The sequence below is a fragment of the Brassica napus genome, chromosome C2 (genome assembly GCF_020379485.1).
Source record: "Brassica napus cultivar Da-Ae chromosome C2, Da-Ae, whole genome shotgun sequence".
Taxonomy (NCBI): domain Eukaryota; kingdom Viridiplantae; phylum Streptophyta; class Magnoliopsida; order Brassicales; family Brassicaceae; genus Brassica; species Brassica napus.
Genome location: NC_063445.1, coordinates 22,016,749 through 22,034,537, shown reverse-complemented (window position 1 = coordinate 22,034,537; position 17,789 = coordinate 22,016,749). Strand labels below are relative to the sequence as shown.

Genomic DNA, 17,789 nt, shown 5'->3' with positions numbered 1-17,789 from the left:
ATTTACCTTTATGCAAACAAATAAACAATTTAATTTTAAAGTCCATCGCATATAAATTTATATTGACATATTAAAATTTTTAGCTATAACCCGTACTTTCTTACATATATTTTTCTTACTATGACTTTAACTTTTATTATGTCTATATATTAAAAATTATAATACTTTTAAATCTACTCGCCCCGCACAGAGCGCTTATTATTATTTTTGATTAGTTTGTATTTGTTTGTAACTTTTTATGTAATGACTTTGTAAATAGACCCTTTTGTTGGTATTTGATAGTACATATAAATCTTGGCTACACAGCCCAATAAAAAGTCTTCTTCTCTTAAATACAAAACTTACTATATCCAGTTCTGTTTAACTGGTGCGTATAAACTTATTTTTCTTCTTTTCACACTTCCTTCCCCCACACGTCAATCATACTAACATTTACCCATAAGTCCATAACCATTTAAAAAATTTTAAAAGAAAAATAGAGATTCATTCCGTATGTAAAACTCATTGTATATTTAACTGCCGCCAGAAAAGAAAACCCGTATACATGAACATAGTGTAAAAGCAGTATGGCCAATGAAGCAACGGTGCGAGCGAGAAAATTAACAGAACAAAAAAACCTTATACAGTTACAGAGAGACGGAAACAACCTGAAGTTGTAGTAAAATTTATACGTGGAATAACTAATCTCGAAAGATGTTTACATAACATCTCCATGTGTATATGCTTGTCTTCACTATAAACGACCAAACACCAACCCACGAGAGCATTTGGTCATAGTAGATCCAATAGAGACGGTTGTGAGCCATTGGCCTTTGCGGTAGAAGAGCCGGTGCCGCCTCTACCTCTTCCCCTTCCTCTTCCCATCGCTGTCGAAGGTGGTGGCGCGAGTTTCATTGCAGGCTGCCCGATTTTGCTTGAACCGAATATGGAGCTGATGTCTGCTGGCTTTTGGTTATTGTACGAACCACCGTTGAAAGATGACATTCCTTGGCTCTGTTTAGGTAACCCAAAAGTGTTTATTGGATCCTGATTACTTGCAGAACTCCCTTGCTGAGGTGGTTTCAGGGAAGACAATGAGGCACTACTGAATGCCCAATTATCATTGCTAGCTGGTAAATTGTTGTTGAAACCAGATGTGCCATTGTTGAGACCGGTAGAAGCAACAGAAACACTGTTGTTTGGACGTGGAGGCCAATTAGCAAAAGGATCTAATTCATCAAAACCAGGAGTAGATGACGCTCCTGTGTTCAGCTGTGTCTCATCAGCTATTGCTGCAGCAGTGAGGCTTGATGATTGTCTTGGAGGCCATTCAATGTCCACTGGAGGGCATGTGGTTGGCGCTGTTGCCTTGTTTGGCAAAGTAGACATGGTAGATAGCTGTGTTGAGGATTTGTTGAACTGATTGTTTGTGACGTGATGAAAAGACGCAGGGTTTCCTGCAGCAGAAGCTTTGCTCGGAGAAACCCAATCTTCATCCCAAGCGGGACTGCTCTTGGCTGCAGAAGCAACCTTCTCTGGTGTTTGGGCTGATGATTGAAACTGGACTCCATTGGCAACAGAATGCGGCTTCACCTCTGAGGTTCCAGAATCATTTACTGTAACTCCTCTCTTTTCCTCTATTTTTCTGTTCCAAGAGACACAACCAGATCATAAGAAAGACAGCAACACTATGGCAATGTTAAGGACGTGAAAAGAATTCAGAACAGTAATGCATGCCTGAGAATATCCTTGACAAATAGCATATATTTGGCAAACTGCTGGACGTTTAGTTGTTGGGCAGTGAGAAGAGGCATCATCAGCGTAAGCACATGTTCCGCTGTGAATTCAACTCCATACTAGAGAACAATGACAGAGAAAGAAAGAGTGATGCTATCGCAGTATTCAAGAGGTTCAAATTTCATATGTTAACGTGAAATTTGAGCCTGTTTCGTACCTGTTTCAGAATTGCGTTGGCGACAGCAAGGGTACACATAAGGGTAGGTGCAGAACGATCAACAGCAGTACACCGCTGGATTGTTTGCAGAATTTCAATAACAGCGGGTTTATCAAGCGTTTGAACCAGCTCTGCTAAGCAGAGCAAAGCATTTACTCTGACCTGTGCGACAAGTACACTCCAATCAATTTTTACATAGGATGATGGAATCTGCTTACTAAGTTTTCACTTTCTTATTTTCAGCTATCGAAGGACACTGATATTAAATTAAATAGGTCAATAACATACCGCAGCAACTGTGGTTTTGAGAGCCAAGCCATGGACGCGAGGTAAAATTGCTTGCTTCACAACCTGCAAGACGAGAGAAAAAAAAAGATAAAATAACTAATAGAAATTGCTTGACACTATCTATGTGCAAGCCAGAGATTGAAATTGAATCTACCCTTCTGGACAGAAAGATTCTTATAATTAAACATAAGAAGAAAGCATTGAGCATTACCTGACCATCGAGTTGCTTAGCAACAGATGTTGATCTTTTAAGAACTTCCTCCTGTATGCGGACATCGTTATCATTGTAGGCTCGGAGAAGCAAAGGGAGAACATGCGATACAAGATGCTCGCTATCAGTCTGAAAAATTACACAAAAATATAAGCCAAGCAAGGATCTTAACCTGTATGCAATAGAAAAGAAAAAGTGATTTCAATGCATATTTACAACTGGTATTCAGAAACATAGATAAGCCAATCTAACATCAATATGGAAGCTTTCAACCAAATTACCATAAATAAAAGATGTGTCTAAATAGAGAAATTGAGGCCCTGTATGTCTCAGTTTATGACAGAATAAAAGAAATCTTTTACACTAATTATAATGTCCTACTGTATCCAATCAGAAGATCTTAAGCATAAATAAACATGTGCAAGGTGAGAAAAACTTAATGCAGTGACTCATACACATTGATCAACTTTACCTTGTTAATAATAAGCTCTGCATGCTTTACAAGCAGCAGTAATGTATCTCCAGAAGCAGTACTCAGAAGAGGAACAAGAGCGGGCAGTGTTATCAACTCAAAGTCATTCCTATCCTGTAAATGTAATTATCAGGTTGGTCACGGAAACTTCAAAGTTTTGTACAAAGTTACAGGTTGAGAAATAACAATGAATTATCTAACAACATACACCATTTGTTACAACTACAAAAGTTAAGGAGAACCTTTGCTCGGCTCAGATACAAGTAGAGTAAATAATAAGGAAAACTAGTTTTATCTAGAAACCACTGAGATCTATATATCAACAACAATCTAGTGAAGAAACACATGGGAGACTGATTATCAAATTTAAAGTTACCTGAGACTGTGCTATGGTTAGAACCATTGGCAAGATGATTGGTTGCAAAACCAAATTCCGAAGCTCAGCACAAAGAGGTGGAAGCACCTACAATGCGTGATAAATTCTGCTTCGCTTAGTTGTTGAATCAAATATTTTTCTATCAAGTCAGCAAAATAAGTCAGTAAAGTGACTACCTTATACCGTAATACGCGGGAATCAAAATCCTTCCACATATCTGATAATGCTTTTAAGAACTCGGACTTCTGCATGTTGTCTCTTTCCTGACATAAAAAAATAAAAGTGTTCCGAAAAGGTTAACACATGTGGAGATACATACAGCCAGTCGAAACAAAGATTGAAAGTGTATACACGTACAAGCATGTGGTCAAGGAAACGGAGAGCACGTAACCTAGCGTCGCTTCGGAAAAAACTAGATCCTGCAGAGTGACAGTTAAAGGCAAAGATGTAAGTAAGAAGCTGAAAAAATCAAGAAACCTCATCAAGAGTATGCCCTCTTACCTGTGAAGTCTACTGCTGTTGGTCTAAAGGTTTCGTTCATTGATAGCATTCTTTGCAAATCCGATACCAAGTCCGAAGGTATAGATGAGAATGATTCAATTGTTATATAGTTCAACGTGTTGAGATACTGCAAAATATTTCAAGAATAATCATCATTAACCATGTGAAATCCAAAGAAATATTACTATTCTAGTGGATGACTAAAACTACTCCTAAGATATAAAGCATGAGACAATAAGTCAAAACCAGGGTTTTGAGAGTTACCATCTTAACATTGTTATTGCAATCTAACAACGGTTTTCGAGCAACCAAATGATAGGCAAGGCATCCAAAACTGAAAATGTCTGAAGAAGCTCCAGCTGAAGGACTTTTGCTGCGCACCAGTTCAGGTGCAGTGTAATTTAGGGATGGCTGGACCGGCAGTATTGAATCCTCGACATCATACTCCTGCACGGTCCACATCAAAAGAAAACCATCTTATTTCGCTTGTTATATTTGAATAAAGGAAAGCAGTCTAGTAACATTTAAAAGTTTAAACTCACAGAATAGTGGAATGACTGCATGTTATCTAAATTCCCAGCTTGTGCTGTCGAAATAGCAAAGCCAAACCCGGCAAGCTTCCAGGAACCAGCTGAAGTAATGAGAACATTCTGCAAGGAAGTTACAAAATCCACATGTTAACTAAACATATACATACAACTTAGAAAGCAAGTAAAAAATTGAAAATTTAACCTCGGGAGATATGGCTCGATGGATGAGTTGAGCGTTACTGTGGAGAAAGTTCAGTGTCTCAGAAATCTGGAGCAGACCATGCTTCACCTCTAACAAGCTCATCTCCTACACAATCATAGCAAATAATAAACAAAACAAATCAGCATTACTAAGAGAACGGATAAGTTTTCTAGCTTTCTTCTGAGTTTGATTCGCGAGTTTCTACACAACAAGAACGGATATATACTAAGAGAGGACAAGAAAGCTCACCATTGACTTGAGATCTTTGGGCACATCAGCCACATTCTCCACATTCCCAAGCGCGTTAGCCACGGAGGCAAAGAGCGGTTCAGTAACCAAAGCCATAGCATTCTTGTTCTCATCGAGCGCCTGCACCACGTGCACCACACCTGGATGCCTCAACCTCACCAGCTTCCCCGCATCCCCACGGATCAGATCAAGAAACGCGTCTTCCGCCGCCTTAGACAGCCCCGCTCGGAGACGAGCCTCTGATAAAGCGCGCTTGTCAAGCATCCACACGCAGACCGTCGGGTACTGCTGCGATCGCGTGGCGTCGCGCGCCTTGGCTGCGTAGAGCTTCCAGGCGAGGCCGGGGCCGGCGGAGCCGATCTGGTGGAGGAGCTCGTAGTCCTGGAGAGGCTTGGGTCCCGTGACTTCCTGGACTGTGGTGTGAACCGTCTTCTCGATCACGGCGGCGGTTCTGGCCAGAGCTTCGGTGAAGGTTTTCATGTTGATCGACATTTTCTAACGGATTTTGACAGTTTCTCCGTGAATGTTGTTGCAGAGGAGAGATCTAGTTGGGATCGAGGAGGAAGACGATGGAGGATTGAAGCAGAAGTCTGGATCGAAGATCAGATCGTCTTCTTCCTCCTCCCCACCCCACCTCCTCGTCTGATTGATTTTTATTTTCCTTAATTGCAACAAACAGCAATAGTCTTTTTTATATTTCTTTCTTCTCTCACTCGTTTTTAATATTTTTATTTATTTGCTAAACCAGTCCTTGTCCATAACTTGAGATGGAAGTAACCTTATTATTGTCGGCGGTTATCAGTAGTTACAGGAGCAGCAAGAATCTTTGAAATGGTGAAACCGATTCAAATCTCCCAAAAAAGAGATACGAGATACACTTGACTTGTCATCATCTCCCAATAGAGGAGGACGATGATCGGAGCTCCGGCTATCAACCGGTAAAGCCAAAGTCTGACCCGTCGATGTTCCCATTTTGTCCTTTTAAAATAAAAGTTAAAAAATTTTACTGTTATAAGATTTTTCCTTTTAATTTTTGAATAAACATTGCTATAAAAGATAAAGCCGCGACTGCGAGTACCAAAACCCTAAAGCTAATAGCGGCGATTTCACAGGCGACATCAAGCTCCACCGACGCAAACTCTTTTTCTAGGTACACTTCTCTTCTTCTCCAAAGCTTCGAACATCATGGAAGGGAAGGGAACTTGCAGAGACTTACTTGAATTGGAACACAAGAATCCGTCTTCTTCTTCCTCCTCTGCTATTGATTCAGCACTTTTGATCCGTAAGGAGAAGAAGAGGGAGGCTCCTCCATCGAAGCCAACGACAGCTCCAGTTCCCAAAAGCGAGTTTCTCGACAAAGTTAAAGGCTTTCTGGGGATCATGGCGGAAGCTAACAAAAAGCTGGAGCAAGAAACAGAGGAAGGAAACTCTGAGGCTTTTGATATCGAAGCACTTACGGGGAACGAATCTCAAGTTATCGAGATGGATTTGATGCTCGGTGTTGCTGATCTCAACACGCCTGAAGCAGTCAGTGCGGCTGAAGCAGCTATTGCCGGTAATGGTGTGGCTAATGGAAGTAGAGGAGATTCAAGCAGCGATGAGAGTGATGGTGACCACGACGAAGATGATAAGATGAGCTCTTTGGGTGAAGAAAGTAGCAGAAAAGGAACCAAGATAATGGAGCTCTCTTAAGATAATATTTTCGCTTTTCAAGTTTTATACTTTATATGTTACACTTGCTTGTAACTTGTCTGTCAATGGAGGCTTTTCCCCCATCGATGGACCAACGCATTTGAGAGTAATGGCTGCACATGTAGTAACCATAGCTTCTATAGAATCAATTAACCATAGATAAGACACGTTTTATATAGACATACAGATAAGTCCAGACGCTATATTCTTTCGGGAGGGGGTTCTCAGCTGATGCTCTTTCAACATCAAGTTTCTTTAAACCTGTAATCTCAAGCAGGGGAGACTCTATTACATCTACTTTTTTTTTCTGGTAGAAACTTGCATGAATAGAAGAAAACAGGATTCGGAAACCAACATAATACTATTTTGGTTGTGAAAGATTAGACTGAAGAAGATATATAGTTTTGCAAAATGTACCTAGGGTGGTCCTGGTGGAGCAGCTCAATCTCCTCAGGCTTGTCATTCAACTTTGACATCACCATACGGGACATACCTGAGATCATCCAAAATCATACAAATCAAAGTCCTGACGGTTTACCGGATTTCAGACTCCATCTTCTCACGAGCTCTGACCTGAGCATAAACCGATATATATATTCAGATATTAAAGAGCAACTAAAGGTAGCCAATATGTTGAACATATTTGCAGGCACTTGTTCCTAAGATTTTCAACCCGCGCCATTATGGTAAGAGCCATAAAAGTTAAAAAAAAAACTGGCAATGGTGCTCAAACAGCTCATGAGAGAAAGTGACAGGTCAGGTTAAAAGAGTGATATATATCACCTGAGTCCAGGTCAGACCAGTATTATTGAGAACCAATCAACCAAAACACGAATATGTTTTAACTCCGGCAGAGAATTAAATTCACTTGACAAAGAATTGCAAGACAAGTTAAGGGTGGTAAGGGCTGGTAACTGTTCACAAAGTCAAAGAGCACCCATTTCCTGAAAGCCAGAAACAAATGATCAATCATAATCTGTAGTAAAAGAACATCTTTTAGAATATTTACTTTCACTTTTGCCTATTGTTAGTTTCGTTATTTCCATAACTTCCTTTATGTAATACTTGCTTACCAAGGCGGGTATATTTTTTCTTTTACTTTATTTTTAAAATTTTAATTTTCATATTTATATTTTTTTTGTAATGATATTTGTATTTTTTTGTAATCATATTTGTGTTAATTTTTTTTAATTATTACTAATAAACACATAAATATACTTAAATTCGAAATTTGTTGCGATATTTTGTATTTGATAATCATTTTGTATGTTTCATAAAATAACCCGTAGATAATCTTAATAGTAAAAACATCAAATTGTTGTCATATATAATAACTTTAGTTAACCTTCACCTTTCCATTAACATTAAACTGTCGCCATATTTAAACAACTTCTTAATGTATATATTTTATCTTTATTTCAAATCATAATTGGTGCCATATATAATAACTTCCAGAGAAGTGGATTCCACCTTTTGTGGAAATAAAGTCGATGATAGTATTAAAAAGCAGTAAGAAATGTAATGAAATATATATTGATTGAAGTATTTATTAAGATAATCATTTATATGCAGTTATAAAATAATTAGTTGGACACAACATTTATTAGTAGGTCATGATCCTGTTTTAATAGTATTGATTTGATTTCAATAAAGATCATCCATTAGAGATCAAGAAAGGAGTTGTCGTTTCTTTTAATAAACGAGGAGTGTTTTCTCGAATTACCGTAGTAGGAGTTTTGTTAGTATTCTTCAATAAACTAACATCTTGATAGAGATCATATATAGTGGTGTCTATCACATTATTTTATAGCAATGTCACAGAATAGTACCTCCCATACAGAAATCAAGTTTCCAGTTAAGTCCAGCAGCTTCAAATCTGGAACAGAGGAAGCAAATGAAACAAGCAATGTTAAAAAATGTCCATCTAAATGTATTGAGCAAGAGAGACGAGTGTTCTTACTGGGTAGTACTAATCCCAAGTCAGATGAAACTCCAAGAGAGATAACACCAAGATAAGGAAGAGAAGCATTGTTAAGCTCCTCAAATCGACTTAACTTATCCTGGATCTTGTACCCTCCCAAAATCTGATTCGAAACACGTTTGTTCTTTGCAGACATAACATACATTTCCTCTAACAACAACAAGAAAGAGCAATATAAAATTAAGTTATCATTTGAACAGTTATAGGTAGAGAAAGAATCGTTCGGTGTTAAAGCTCCAATGCTTGAACAATGATACCACAGCTAAAAGCATCTCTAATGCAACTCTTTTTTTTTTCACTGGTATTTTATTAACAAATGCCAAATTTACAAAAGGCTCATTAGAAAGACAAGATAAACAAAGAACTAAAGGGGCAAAATAAAAGCCCAGCCGAGAAAGCCCAACAAGAGAGCCCAACAACTGATCCTGATCGACACCACGTGTACTCACGAAAACGAAGAAGAGACACGCGCCGAGAGAGGATTACGTCAGCTCCTTACACCGCCATTGAAGTCGTCGTCGGAAGTCAAATCGGTATCCACCGGAACATACCATAACAGGATGCACGGACGACACATCTAACAATGACACAAGCAGAAAAGGGCGATTGCCATCACATCAAAGATGAAGGTGATTTAGTAGAAGGAAATCGATCTAGGTCATCAGAAAATCCTAATCCACAACAGATCATCTTTATTGATTCTGATAAGACCGAAGATGGACCAAACCCATAACAGGGGAAGGAAGGGCCATTCCGATGAAGATCGAAACTCAACTGAATCGGAAGGAAAGGTGTGACGCCGGAGGCGGAGCCAGCCAAGCAACACTGAAGGAGCCATCGCCTGCTGGAAGAGAAGCCGGCCAAGTCGTCGCTGAAGAAGCCGCCGCTTGCCAGAGTCGAAGCCCGATCACCGGGAGTCAGAGCCGGAGAAGGAACCGGCGTAATCATGAACCTCTCTCAATGTCACCTCCGTGAAAGATTTTTGGAGAGAGAACGGAGAGAGGAGAGAGGTTCAGATTTTTTTTTCTAATTTCGTATCTCTAATGCAACTCATGTTTTCCTTTATATATTTCTCTAAAATAGAGTTACACTATTATAGAAAGAAATATAGAATAATGTTATCATTTCACTCTAAAGATAAAATAAAAAATTAACATACCTATATATTTTCATGTAACTCTATTATAAAGGTATATCATTTGAGCAAATCCACTTTTTTTTTAAAGAATGTTAAATTAATTCAACCAAAAAAATACAGTTTAGAACCGAAATTGCTTGTTTGAGGAAAACAAAAGCTTTACATTACAGATTTACAGAGATTAATTATCTAAAAGAGAACCATGTTCCCATGGCCCCTTGGTAAACTGAGTTGGGCCGATGATCCATGCTGGAAATGCGGTTTCGAACCTGTTTATCAATGAGTTTTATAAACCCTGATGCAGGCTAATGATCTTCTCCAAACCTTCTGCCATTGCGTTCCTTCCATATAGCATATAAGGAAGCTTGAAAAACATACCGAAAGAGGAACAAGTCCAGCTTGCTTCGTTTTGTAGTGGAAAATATAGAGGGGAAATAGGGTTGGGTTAGATATGGTTTAAGATTCTGTAAAGGAGCAAAGGAGGCAGAGGCCTATGAACGGCCGTTAGCGGAACAGTTGTGTTTCTGATGTTAGGAGTTTTCAAGGCTCCTAAGACAAATGTTGTAGTATAAAAAGATTGTCGAACCAGTTCTGAGGGATATCAAAGCACTGAGAATGCAAGTACTCACTTAATCTAAGTGCAATCACTGATTTAGATGGGTTTTAAGCTATGACTAAAACTAGAAAGCAATAACAGAATGATACTTTCTTGACTAAGGAAAAAGAGAACTCATGGGCATAGGGATTAGACCTTGGGTGAAACAAGTATCGAACTAAAGATGGCAAATGATCAATCAAACTATCAACCTTAAGCCTAGACACAATTCTAAGCAAGCTCTATGTCTAGATGAATGCTCAATTGCTAACATATCTCAAACATCAAATGTCTTTGGTTGAATAATATGAAAGCAATCATTACTAACAAGTCTATTAGCTATCTTAGCATCTTTAACAACAAATGTCTTTGGCAAAGTATACTAAAAGCTTAGGAGAGTTGTCTCAGGCATTTCATCAAACACCTTTTGGGTGGGAAATGCCTACTGATTAACTTTTGAGTGGCCAACTCAGAAGATGCATTAAGAATACTCTACTAGCAAGGAACAAGAATGATCTACACTAAAACATCCTAGAACTAACCTAATCACCCTTAATCTCCCTAACCCATGAATTCAAAAGGTGATTACTCACTAATCTCCATGATTCCTCTTAAACCCATATTGGATTTCAGATTAATCATGTAGAGAAATAGATAAGAAATCAACAATAACACAAGAACATAACAATCAAAATCCAAGAGATGGACTTCTCAAGAGAGGTTTTGTGTATTTCTCAATAGATCAAAAGATAGTCTGCCTGGTGGCTACCAAGAGTACTTAACTTAGGTTTTTGCAAACTAAAAACAATAAAACAAATGACCAAAAGGCCCCTGAAATAACATAAAAATCGTCCAATCAAACACGCGGAGCGACCTAGCATAGTCGCTCCCAGGAGGTCGCTCCCGACGCTTCTTCGTGTCTCGCCCCGTCAAAACGCGAGCGACTTGAGCTGGTCACTCTGGCTGGGAGCGACCTTGGTAGGTCGCTCTGAGGGGTCGCTCCAGGATGCTCGACTTTGGTGTCTCCGGACGAGAGGATGCGAGCGACCTTGGTGTGTCGCTCCAACAAGTCGCTCCGGACTTCGGGAGCGACCTCAGTGGGTCGCTCTGAGAGGTCTCTCCGGGCTTCGTTTTGTGTCGTCTCGCCATGGAAAAGCGAGCGACCTCGGAGCGTCGCTCTGGCAAGTCGCTCTGAGAAGGGGTGTCTCACGATAGAAACGCGAGCGACCTCTCCATGTCGCTCTGGCTGGATCGCTACGGGATGTGTGTCACAGCGACTTCACGGCGTCGCTCCGGTGAGGTCGCTCTGGTGCGCTGCTCGTCCGTTGATCGCTTTAAACACTTCTTTTGAGCTCCAAATGCACCCAAATGCCTCCAAGAACTCCATGTGGTACTCCAATACCTTATAAAGACTCATGTATGCAAAATGCAACCTAAACATGGCTAAATCCTAGTCTATATGATCAAAATGCACATGGGTGAATGGATAAAACAATGTAAATATGCAAGATATCAACTCCCCCAAACTTGTTCTTTACTTGTCCACAAGTGAACTTTCTAGAACTCATAGGGAGAGAGGTTCGAAGGTGGGAGCTCATAGCCAAAAGAAACACAACTAGCAAACACGATTAGCACACTCTCTTATTACACTCTAGCTTCTCTAGGCCTATCTCATCTCCTTTTGTCCCTACACTCATCATCAAGCATCCACACATTCAAATCAACCAACTCTCACATTCATTAAGCACAAAACATCTAGTGAATTCTTGCAAATGGTCAGTCGGTCCAAGTCATTTGGGTAAGGGAAGACTTTTATTCAAGTGATTCAAAAGGTTCGAAACATAAAATTTTTACGGTGGTTTACTCTCGAAACAAGTAGCCTTGACATTGCACATAATATATCTAAGAAAAGGACCAACTCATGCATACAATGCTCAATCTCCATTGTTCTACCCTTTTCCCAAACATACAATTACACAATCATTCTCAAATGTCAAACCCAACTCACATCTCTCACCAAAAGATCCTAAGAACATTAACTCATTCTCTTTGAAATCTACAAGGGATTTTTCACAACCTCAAAACATTACTTAGCTCCTAACAACTTTGCTAGCCCCCTTTTTCTTTCTTTTTCTTTTCTTTTCATATTTTATGTTTTTTTTTTTTTTTTTTTTTTTAAATGGGGGCCAAGACTTTTCATAACTTGAGCTAGAGGTTTTTCTACTTATCCCAGTAAGACAATTCACTTAAACACAAAGAGTCATTTCTTTTCCTTTTTCATTGCTCCCAAATCATAATCACAACTCTCACCCCCCCCCCCACCTATGGGTAGACAATAGCGTGCCCAATCTAGCAAGAATGAAGATCAAGCATTGTCGTTCCCGATACTCTCAACATTATGCACATGTAGGACTTTCCGAAGAAGGCCTCACTCATCAAACAATTAAAGCTTAAAAGGAGGGAAAAGTTTTGGGAGTGGTCTACCACTAGAGTTTGTCAGAATAAGATTGGCATAAAGGATGTGACAAATCATGTGTGTATAGCCATGACTCAGTACACAAGGGACCATGAGCAAGAAGCATTAAGTTCGTTTAGTTCAAATAAGGTTGTAGTTGGCTTCAAAGGCTGAGTTTCAGCAATCAACAAGTTTCAGGAAGAGTTTTCAAGGCTCAAAACATACAAATTTTTTTGAGAGGTGCAAAAGCTACTCAGGTGCAACGTAGTGTTCTTTACAAGGCATTTAAAATCATTGCTCCCAATGCAAGTAAATGCAACATATATGCTCTAGACTCTCCTAGAAATGCCAATGATGCAAACTAAATGAATTTTTTTTTTTTATGCAAATATATATGTATAATGCTATGCATGAGACTCAAATCATCAAAGCAAACGTGATCAAATACTTGGTACCTCCCCCAAACTTAAATGACACAGTCTCTGTGTTGTCAAGGAGAGAGAGATACCCAAAAAGAGAAAACTAATATGCAAAAACGAAATGGTATATACAAGGGAAAGTAGTGGGTTACCTTCTATGGAGAATGAGTAGAGGGAGATGCTCCCTCCTCGTCGTCCTCAGGTGGTAACTCTTCAAGGTGCTCATCAGTAAGAGTGCCCATCTCTTCGATGTAGAAGGCTTGCCCGAACACAGTTGGTTTCTTCATTTTCTCCTTGATGTCAAAGTGGAGAACATGCCCTTTACCCAAATGGAGATCAATCGTGCCCTCTTTCACCTTAACAATTGCTCCTGCTGTAGCTAAGAATGGCCTTCCAAGAATCAATGGGTCTTGAGCCTCCTCACCCATCTCAAGCACCACAAAATCTGTAGGTATCTCATATTTTCCAATCTTCACAGGTAGGTCCTCTAAGATGCCCACAGGGTACTTCACTGAACGATCAGCTAACACCAGAGAGAGTTTACACTTCTTGTACTGAGTGAATCCAAGCTTCTTTGCAACAGACAAAGCATCACGCTGACACTAGCTCCCAAATCGCAGAGACATTTCTCAAATACCATAGGTCCAAGAGCACAAGGTAGTGTGAAGCATCCTGGATCCTCTAACTTCTCTGGAACATCAAGCCTTTGGATGATGGCACTGCACTCATGGGTAAGAATCATCATGCTTTCCATTTCCTTCTTCTTTGCAGCTACAACATCTTTCAGGAACTTGTTGTATTGAGGAATCAACATGAAAGCATCGATGATGGGCATTGCAACCTGAGCTTCACTCATTTGCTTGTCAAACAAAGCCTTGTACTTCTCTAGCAGCTGCCTCTTGAATCTACCAGGGAATGGTAGTTTGGGTTCATAGGGAGGAGGAACAAAAGAATTCTCACTTGCTGGAGCAAGAACTTCACCATCCTTCACTGTTTTCTTCTCTTCCCCAACCTTTCCTTTACCCTTGGCTTCCACAATCTTCTCCAAGATTTCATCATTGATTTTCTCATCAACAATCACCACTTCATCATCTAAGTTGATGGCCACCTCCTCACCTAGTTTCTCAGCATCCCTGGTGAGGGTTGTAGGAGGTAACTGCTTACCACTCCTAAGGGTGATAGCTTTGGCATCCTTGGGGTTTTGGTCAGATTTTCCAGGTAGAGATCCTTGCTGGCGAGTGTTCATGGAAGCAAACTGATTCTCTAAATTCTTGACTGTAGAAGCAAGATGTGAGAACTTGTTGTTGAGCTCATTGTAGCTCCCATCAATCTTGGAATGAAGGTTTTTCAACTCATATCCAACATGATTCTCACTTCTAGTCTGAGACTCCAAGATTTGTTTCAGCAGGGTGTCAGTGCTGCTCTCTTGAGGAGCAGAGGAACCAGATGAGGGGTTTTGCTGAGGTTGATAGCTGCCTTGCTGGTTGTTTCGAGGCGGATAACCACTCTGTTGGTTGTTGGGATAGGATTTCTGTTGGTAGTTGTTGTACTGTAAGTTGGGCTCTTTTTTGTACCAGCTACCACTGTTGTTGATGAAACACAGCTCTTCCTGACCTTCCAAACCCTCAACCTCATGGACAACAGGTGGTGTATCTTGGCTTGGGTTACCAACAAAATGCAGCTGCTCTTGTGTGGCTTTATCAACAAGGAGGATGTCTATCTTATCCTGTAGAGCTTTCAACTCCTTCCTCGTCTGCTTATCATCTGTTCGACTGCTTCTGTCGTGGTCTCCACTGTAGACTGCATTACTTTTTACCATGTTGTCAACCAGCTCCTCTGCATCTTCCTCAGTTCTCCCCAAGAAGAACCCATTGCTAGTTGTATTCAGTCTGGCCCTGTACTTAGGAAGAGCACCACGGTAGAATGTGCTCAGCAAGCTCTCCTTAGAGAAACCATGGTGTGGGCATTGAGCTTGGTAGCCCTTGAATCTCTCCCAGGCTTCACTGAATCCTTCCAAGTTCTTCTGTTGGAAACTGGAAATCTCATTTCTCAGCTTAGCAGTTCTTGAGGATGAGAAGAATTTCTCCAAGAATGCTCTCTTGCACTCATCCCAAGTGGTGATAGAGTCGCTGGGTAGAGACTTCTCCCACTGACGTGCCTTATCCCCCAAAGAGAAAGGGAATAACTTGAGCTTTAAGGCATCTTCGGACACACCATTGGTTTTTGACAACCCACAGTAGTTGTCAAACTTATCCAAGTGATCAAATGGGTCCTCCAGAGCCAAGCCATGATACTTGTTGTTCTCGATCACGTTGAGGAGTCCTGACTTGACCTCAAAGTTGTTGGCTGCCACAGCTGGTGCTCGGATTCCGAATCTGTGACCATGTATGTTGGGGCGGTCGTAAGTGCCAATGGGTCGAGCTGCCCGCGGTTGGTGTTCTGCCCCTTGCGGTGGATCTGCCATATCAATATCCAAGTGGGCCTGGTGTTCTTCTTCTCTTCTAGCTCTAGCACACTCCCTCTCAAAAGCTCTGATGTCTGCTACTATTGGAACTAGGTTTGATGGACCCCTGCTCCTCAAGTTCATACACCTGAAAGTGAAAGGTAGGTGAAGAAGAAGAATCAGTAACAAAATAAAATTAAAATGACTTAGTCTCAAGCAAGTGACTAAATCTCAATGTTTAAATTTACTCAGAATTTGGCAACGGCGCCAATTTGATGTTAGGAGTTTTCAAGGCTCCTAAGACAAATGTTGTTGTATAAAAGATTGTCGAACCAGTTCTGAGGGATATCAAAGCACTGAGAATGCAAGTACTCACTTAATCTAAGTGCAATCAATGATTTAGATGGGTTTTAAGCTATGACTAAAACTAGAAAGCAATAACAGAATGATACTTTCTTGACTAAGGAAAAAGAGAACTCATGGGCATAGGGATTAGACCTTGGGTGATCAAGTATCGAACTAAAGATGGCAAATGATCAATCAAACTATCAACCTTAAGCCTAGACACAATTCTAAGCAAGTTCTATGTCTAGATGAATGCTCATTTGCTAACATATCTCAAACATCAAATGTCTTTGGTTGAATAATATGAAAGCAATCATTACTAACAAGTCTATTAGCTATCTTAGCATCTTTAACAACAAATGTCTTTGGCAAAGTATACTAAAAGCTTAGGAGAGTTGTCTCAGGCATTTCATCAAACACCTTTTGGGTGGGAAATGCCTACTGATCAACTTTTGAGTGGCCAACTCAGAAGATGCATTAAGAATACTCTACTAGCAAGGAACAAGAATGATCTACACTAAAACATCCTAGAACTAACCTAATCACCCTTAATCTCCCTAACCCATGAATTCAAAAGGTGATTACTCACTAATCTCCATGATTCCTCTTAAACCCATATTGGATTTCAGATTAATCATGTAGAGAAATAGATAAGAAATTAACAATAACACAAGAACATAACAATCAAAATCCAAGAGATGGACTTCTCAAGAGAGGTTTTGTGTATTTCTCAATAGATCAAAAGATAGTCTGCTTGGTGGCTACCAAGAGTACTTAACTTAGGTTTTTGCAAACTAAAAACAATAAAACAAATGACCAAAAGGCCCCTGAAATAACATAAAAATCGTCCAATCAAACACGCGGAGCGACCTAGCATAGTCGCTCCCAGGAGGTCGCTCCCGACGCTTCTTCGTGTCTCGCCCCGTCAAAACGCGAGCGACTTGAGCTGGTCGCTCTGGCTGGGAGCGACCTTGGTAGGTCGCTCTGAGGGGTCGCTCCAGGATGCTCGACTTTGGTGTCTCCGGACGAGAGGATGCGAGCGACCTTGGTGTGTCGCTCCAACAAGTCGCTCCGGACTTCGGGAGCGACCTCAGTGGGTCGCTCTGAGAGGTCGCTCCGGGCTTCGTTTTGTGTCGTCTCGCCATGGAAAAGCGAGCGACCTCGGAGCGTCGCTCTGGCAAGTCGCTCTGAGAAGGGGTGTCTCACGATAGAAACGCGAGCGACCTCTCCATGTCGCTCTGGCTGGATCGCTACGGGATGTGTGTCACAGCGACTTCACGGCGTCGCTCCGGTGAGGTCGCTCTGGTGCGCTGCTCGTCCGTTGATCGCTTTAAACACTTCTTTTGAGCTCCAAATGCATCCAAATGCCTCCAAGAACTCCATGTGGTACTCCAATACCTGATAAAGACTCATGTATGCAAAATGCAACCTAAACATGGCTAAATCCTAGTCTATATGATCAAAATGCACATGGGTGAATGGATAAAGCAATGTAAATATGCAAGATATCAGTTTCCCGTTGCCGTCTTGATCCCAAGCAATGCCGATCTAGGCTCCAGAGTATCCTTCAACAACTCCAACGAAGAGTGAGTGGATTCGCTTCCCAATTTCAAAAGACTCGGCGCTCATTTCGCAGATACGGACGATCAAAGAGTGTACGGAGTACGGACGCTGGCTTTCTCACGGGACTGCTTCTCGATGATGATGGGCTTCAGACAAATGTGGGTTAAAACATGTTGGGTTTATTACATCCTTAACAGGGCAGTTCAATATGGCAAAACCGTACCGAACCGAACCAAACCGAAATAGATAATATGGTTTGGATTTGGTATATACCATACAAACCGAATGGATATGATTTTTAAAAAACCGTAGGATTTGGATATGGTTCGGTATATAACCGATAAAACCGAATAAACCGAATAAAACCGATCAAAAAATAGAAACATGTAAATATGT

General features: G+C 40.6%; 2 protein-coding genes and 1 non-coding gene across 3 annotated transcripts; 2 read left to right on the top strand and 1 right to left on the bottom strand.

Annotated features, from left to right (window-relative positions):
- Window positions 1–491: 491 nt before the first annotated feature.
- On the bottom strand, window positions 492–5,445 carry LOC106452471 (SCY1-like protein 2 A). The gene is made up of 14 exons (XM_013894600.3): window positions 4,763–5,445; window positions 4,514–4,618; window positions 4,324–4,431; window positions 4,046–4,228; window positions 3,782–3,908; window positions 3,638–3,699; window positions 3,457–3,543; window positions 3,281–3,367; window positions 2,905–3,018; window positions 2,433–2,561; window positions 2,222–2,284; window positions 1,934–2,095; window positions 1,717–1,835; window positions 492–1,624 (listed from the first exon to the last, which is right to left on the bottom strand). Exons 1-14 carry the CDS (start codon window positions 5,252–5,254, stop codon window positions 772–774), a joined length of 2,691 nt encoding a protein of 896 aa, XP_013750054.2. The 5' UTR covers window positions 5,255–5,445; the 3' UTR covers window positions 492–771.
- A 114-nt stretch (window positions 5,446–5,559) lies between these two features.
- On the top strand, window positions 5,560–6,645 carry LOC106345486 (NOP protein chaperone 1-like). The gene is made up of 2 exons (XM_013784689.3): window positions 5,560–5,700; window positions 5,875–6,645. The coding sequence occupies exons 1-2, from the start codon at window positions 5,675–5,677 to the stop codon at window positions 6,452–6,454; spliced, it is 606 nt and encodes a 201-aa protein (XP_013640143.2). The 5' UTR covers window positions 5,560–5,674; the 3' UTR covers window positions 6,455–6,645.
- Window positions 6,646–14,991: 8,346 nt separating this feature from the next.
- LOC125582620 lies at window positions 14,992–15,098 on the top strand. Its single transcript, XR_007320077.1, has one exon. It is a non-coding gene; the product is annotated as a small nucleolar RNA R71 (small nucleolar RNA).
- Window positions 15,099–17,789: the final 2,691 nt, after the last annotated feature.

Coding starts and splice junctions, on each gene's coding strand:
- LOC106452471 (XM_013894600.3), bottom strand. CDS start 5,254: ATGTCGATCAACATGAAAACCTTCACCGAAGCTCTGGCCAGAACCGCC. Junction 3,368..3,456: donor CCCGCGTATTACGGTATAAG/GTAGTCACTTTA, acceptor CACGCATTGTAG/GTGCTTCCACCTCTTTGTGC. Junction 2,096..2,221: donor TCAAAACCACAGTTGCTGCG/GTATGTTATTGA, acceptor CTTGTCGCACAG/GTCAGAGTAAATGCTTTGCT.
- LOC106345486 (XM_013784689.3), top strand. CDS start 5,675: ATGATCGGAGCTCCGGCTATCAACCG. Junction 5,701..5,874: donor GGAGCTCCGGCTATCAACCG/GTAAAGCCAAAG, acceptor GCGATTTCACAG/GCGACATCAAGCTCCACCGA.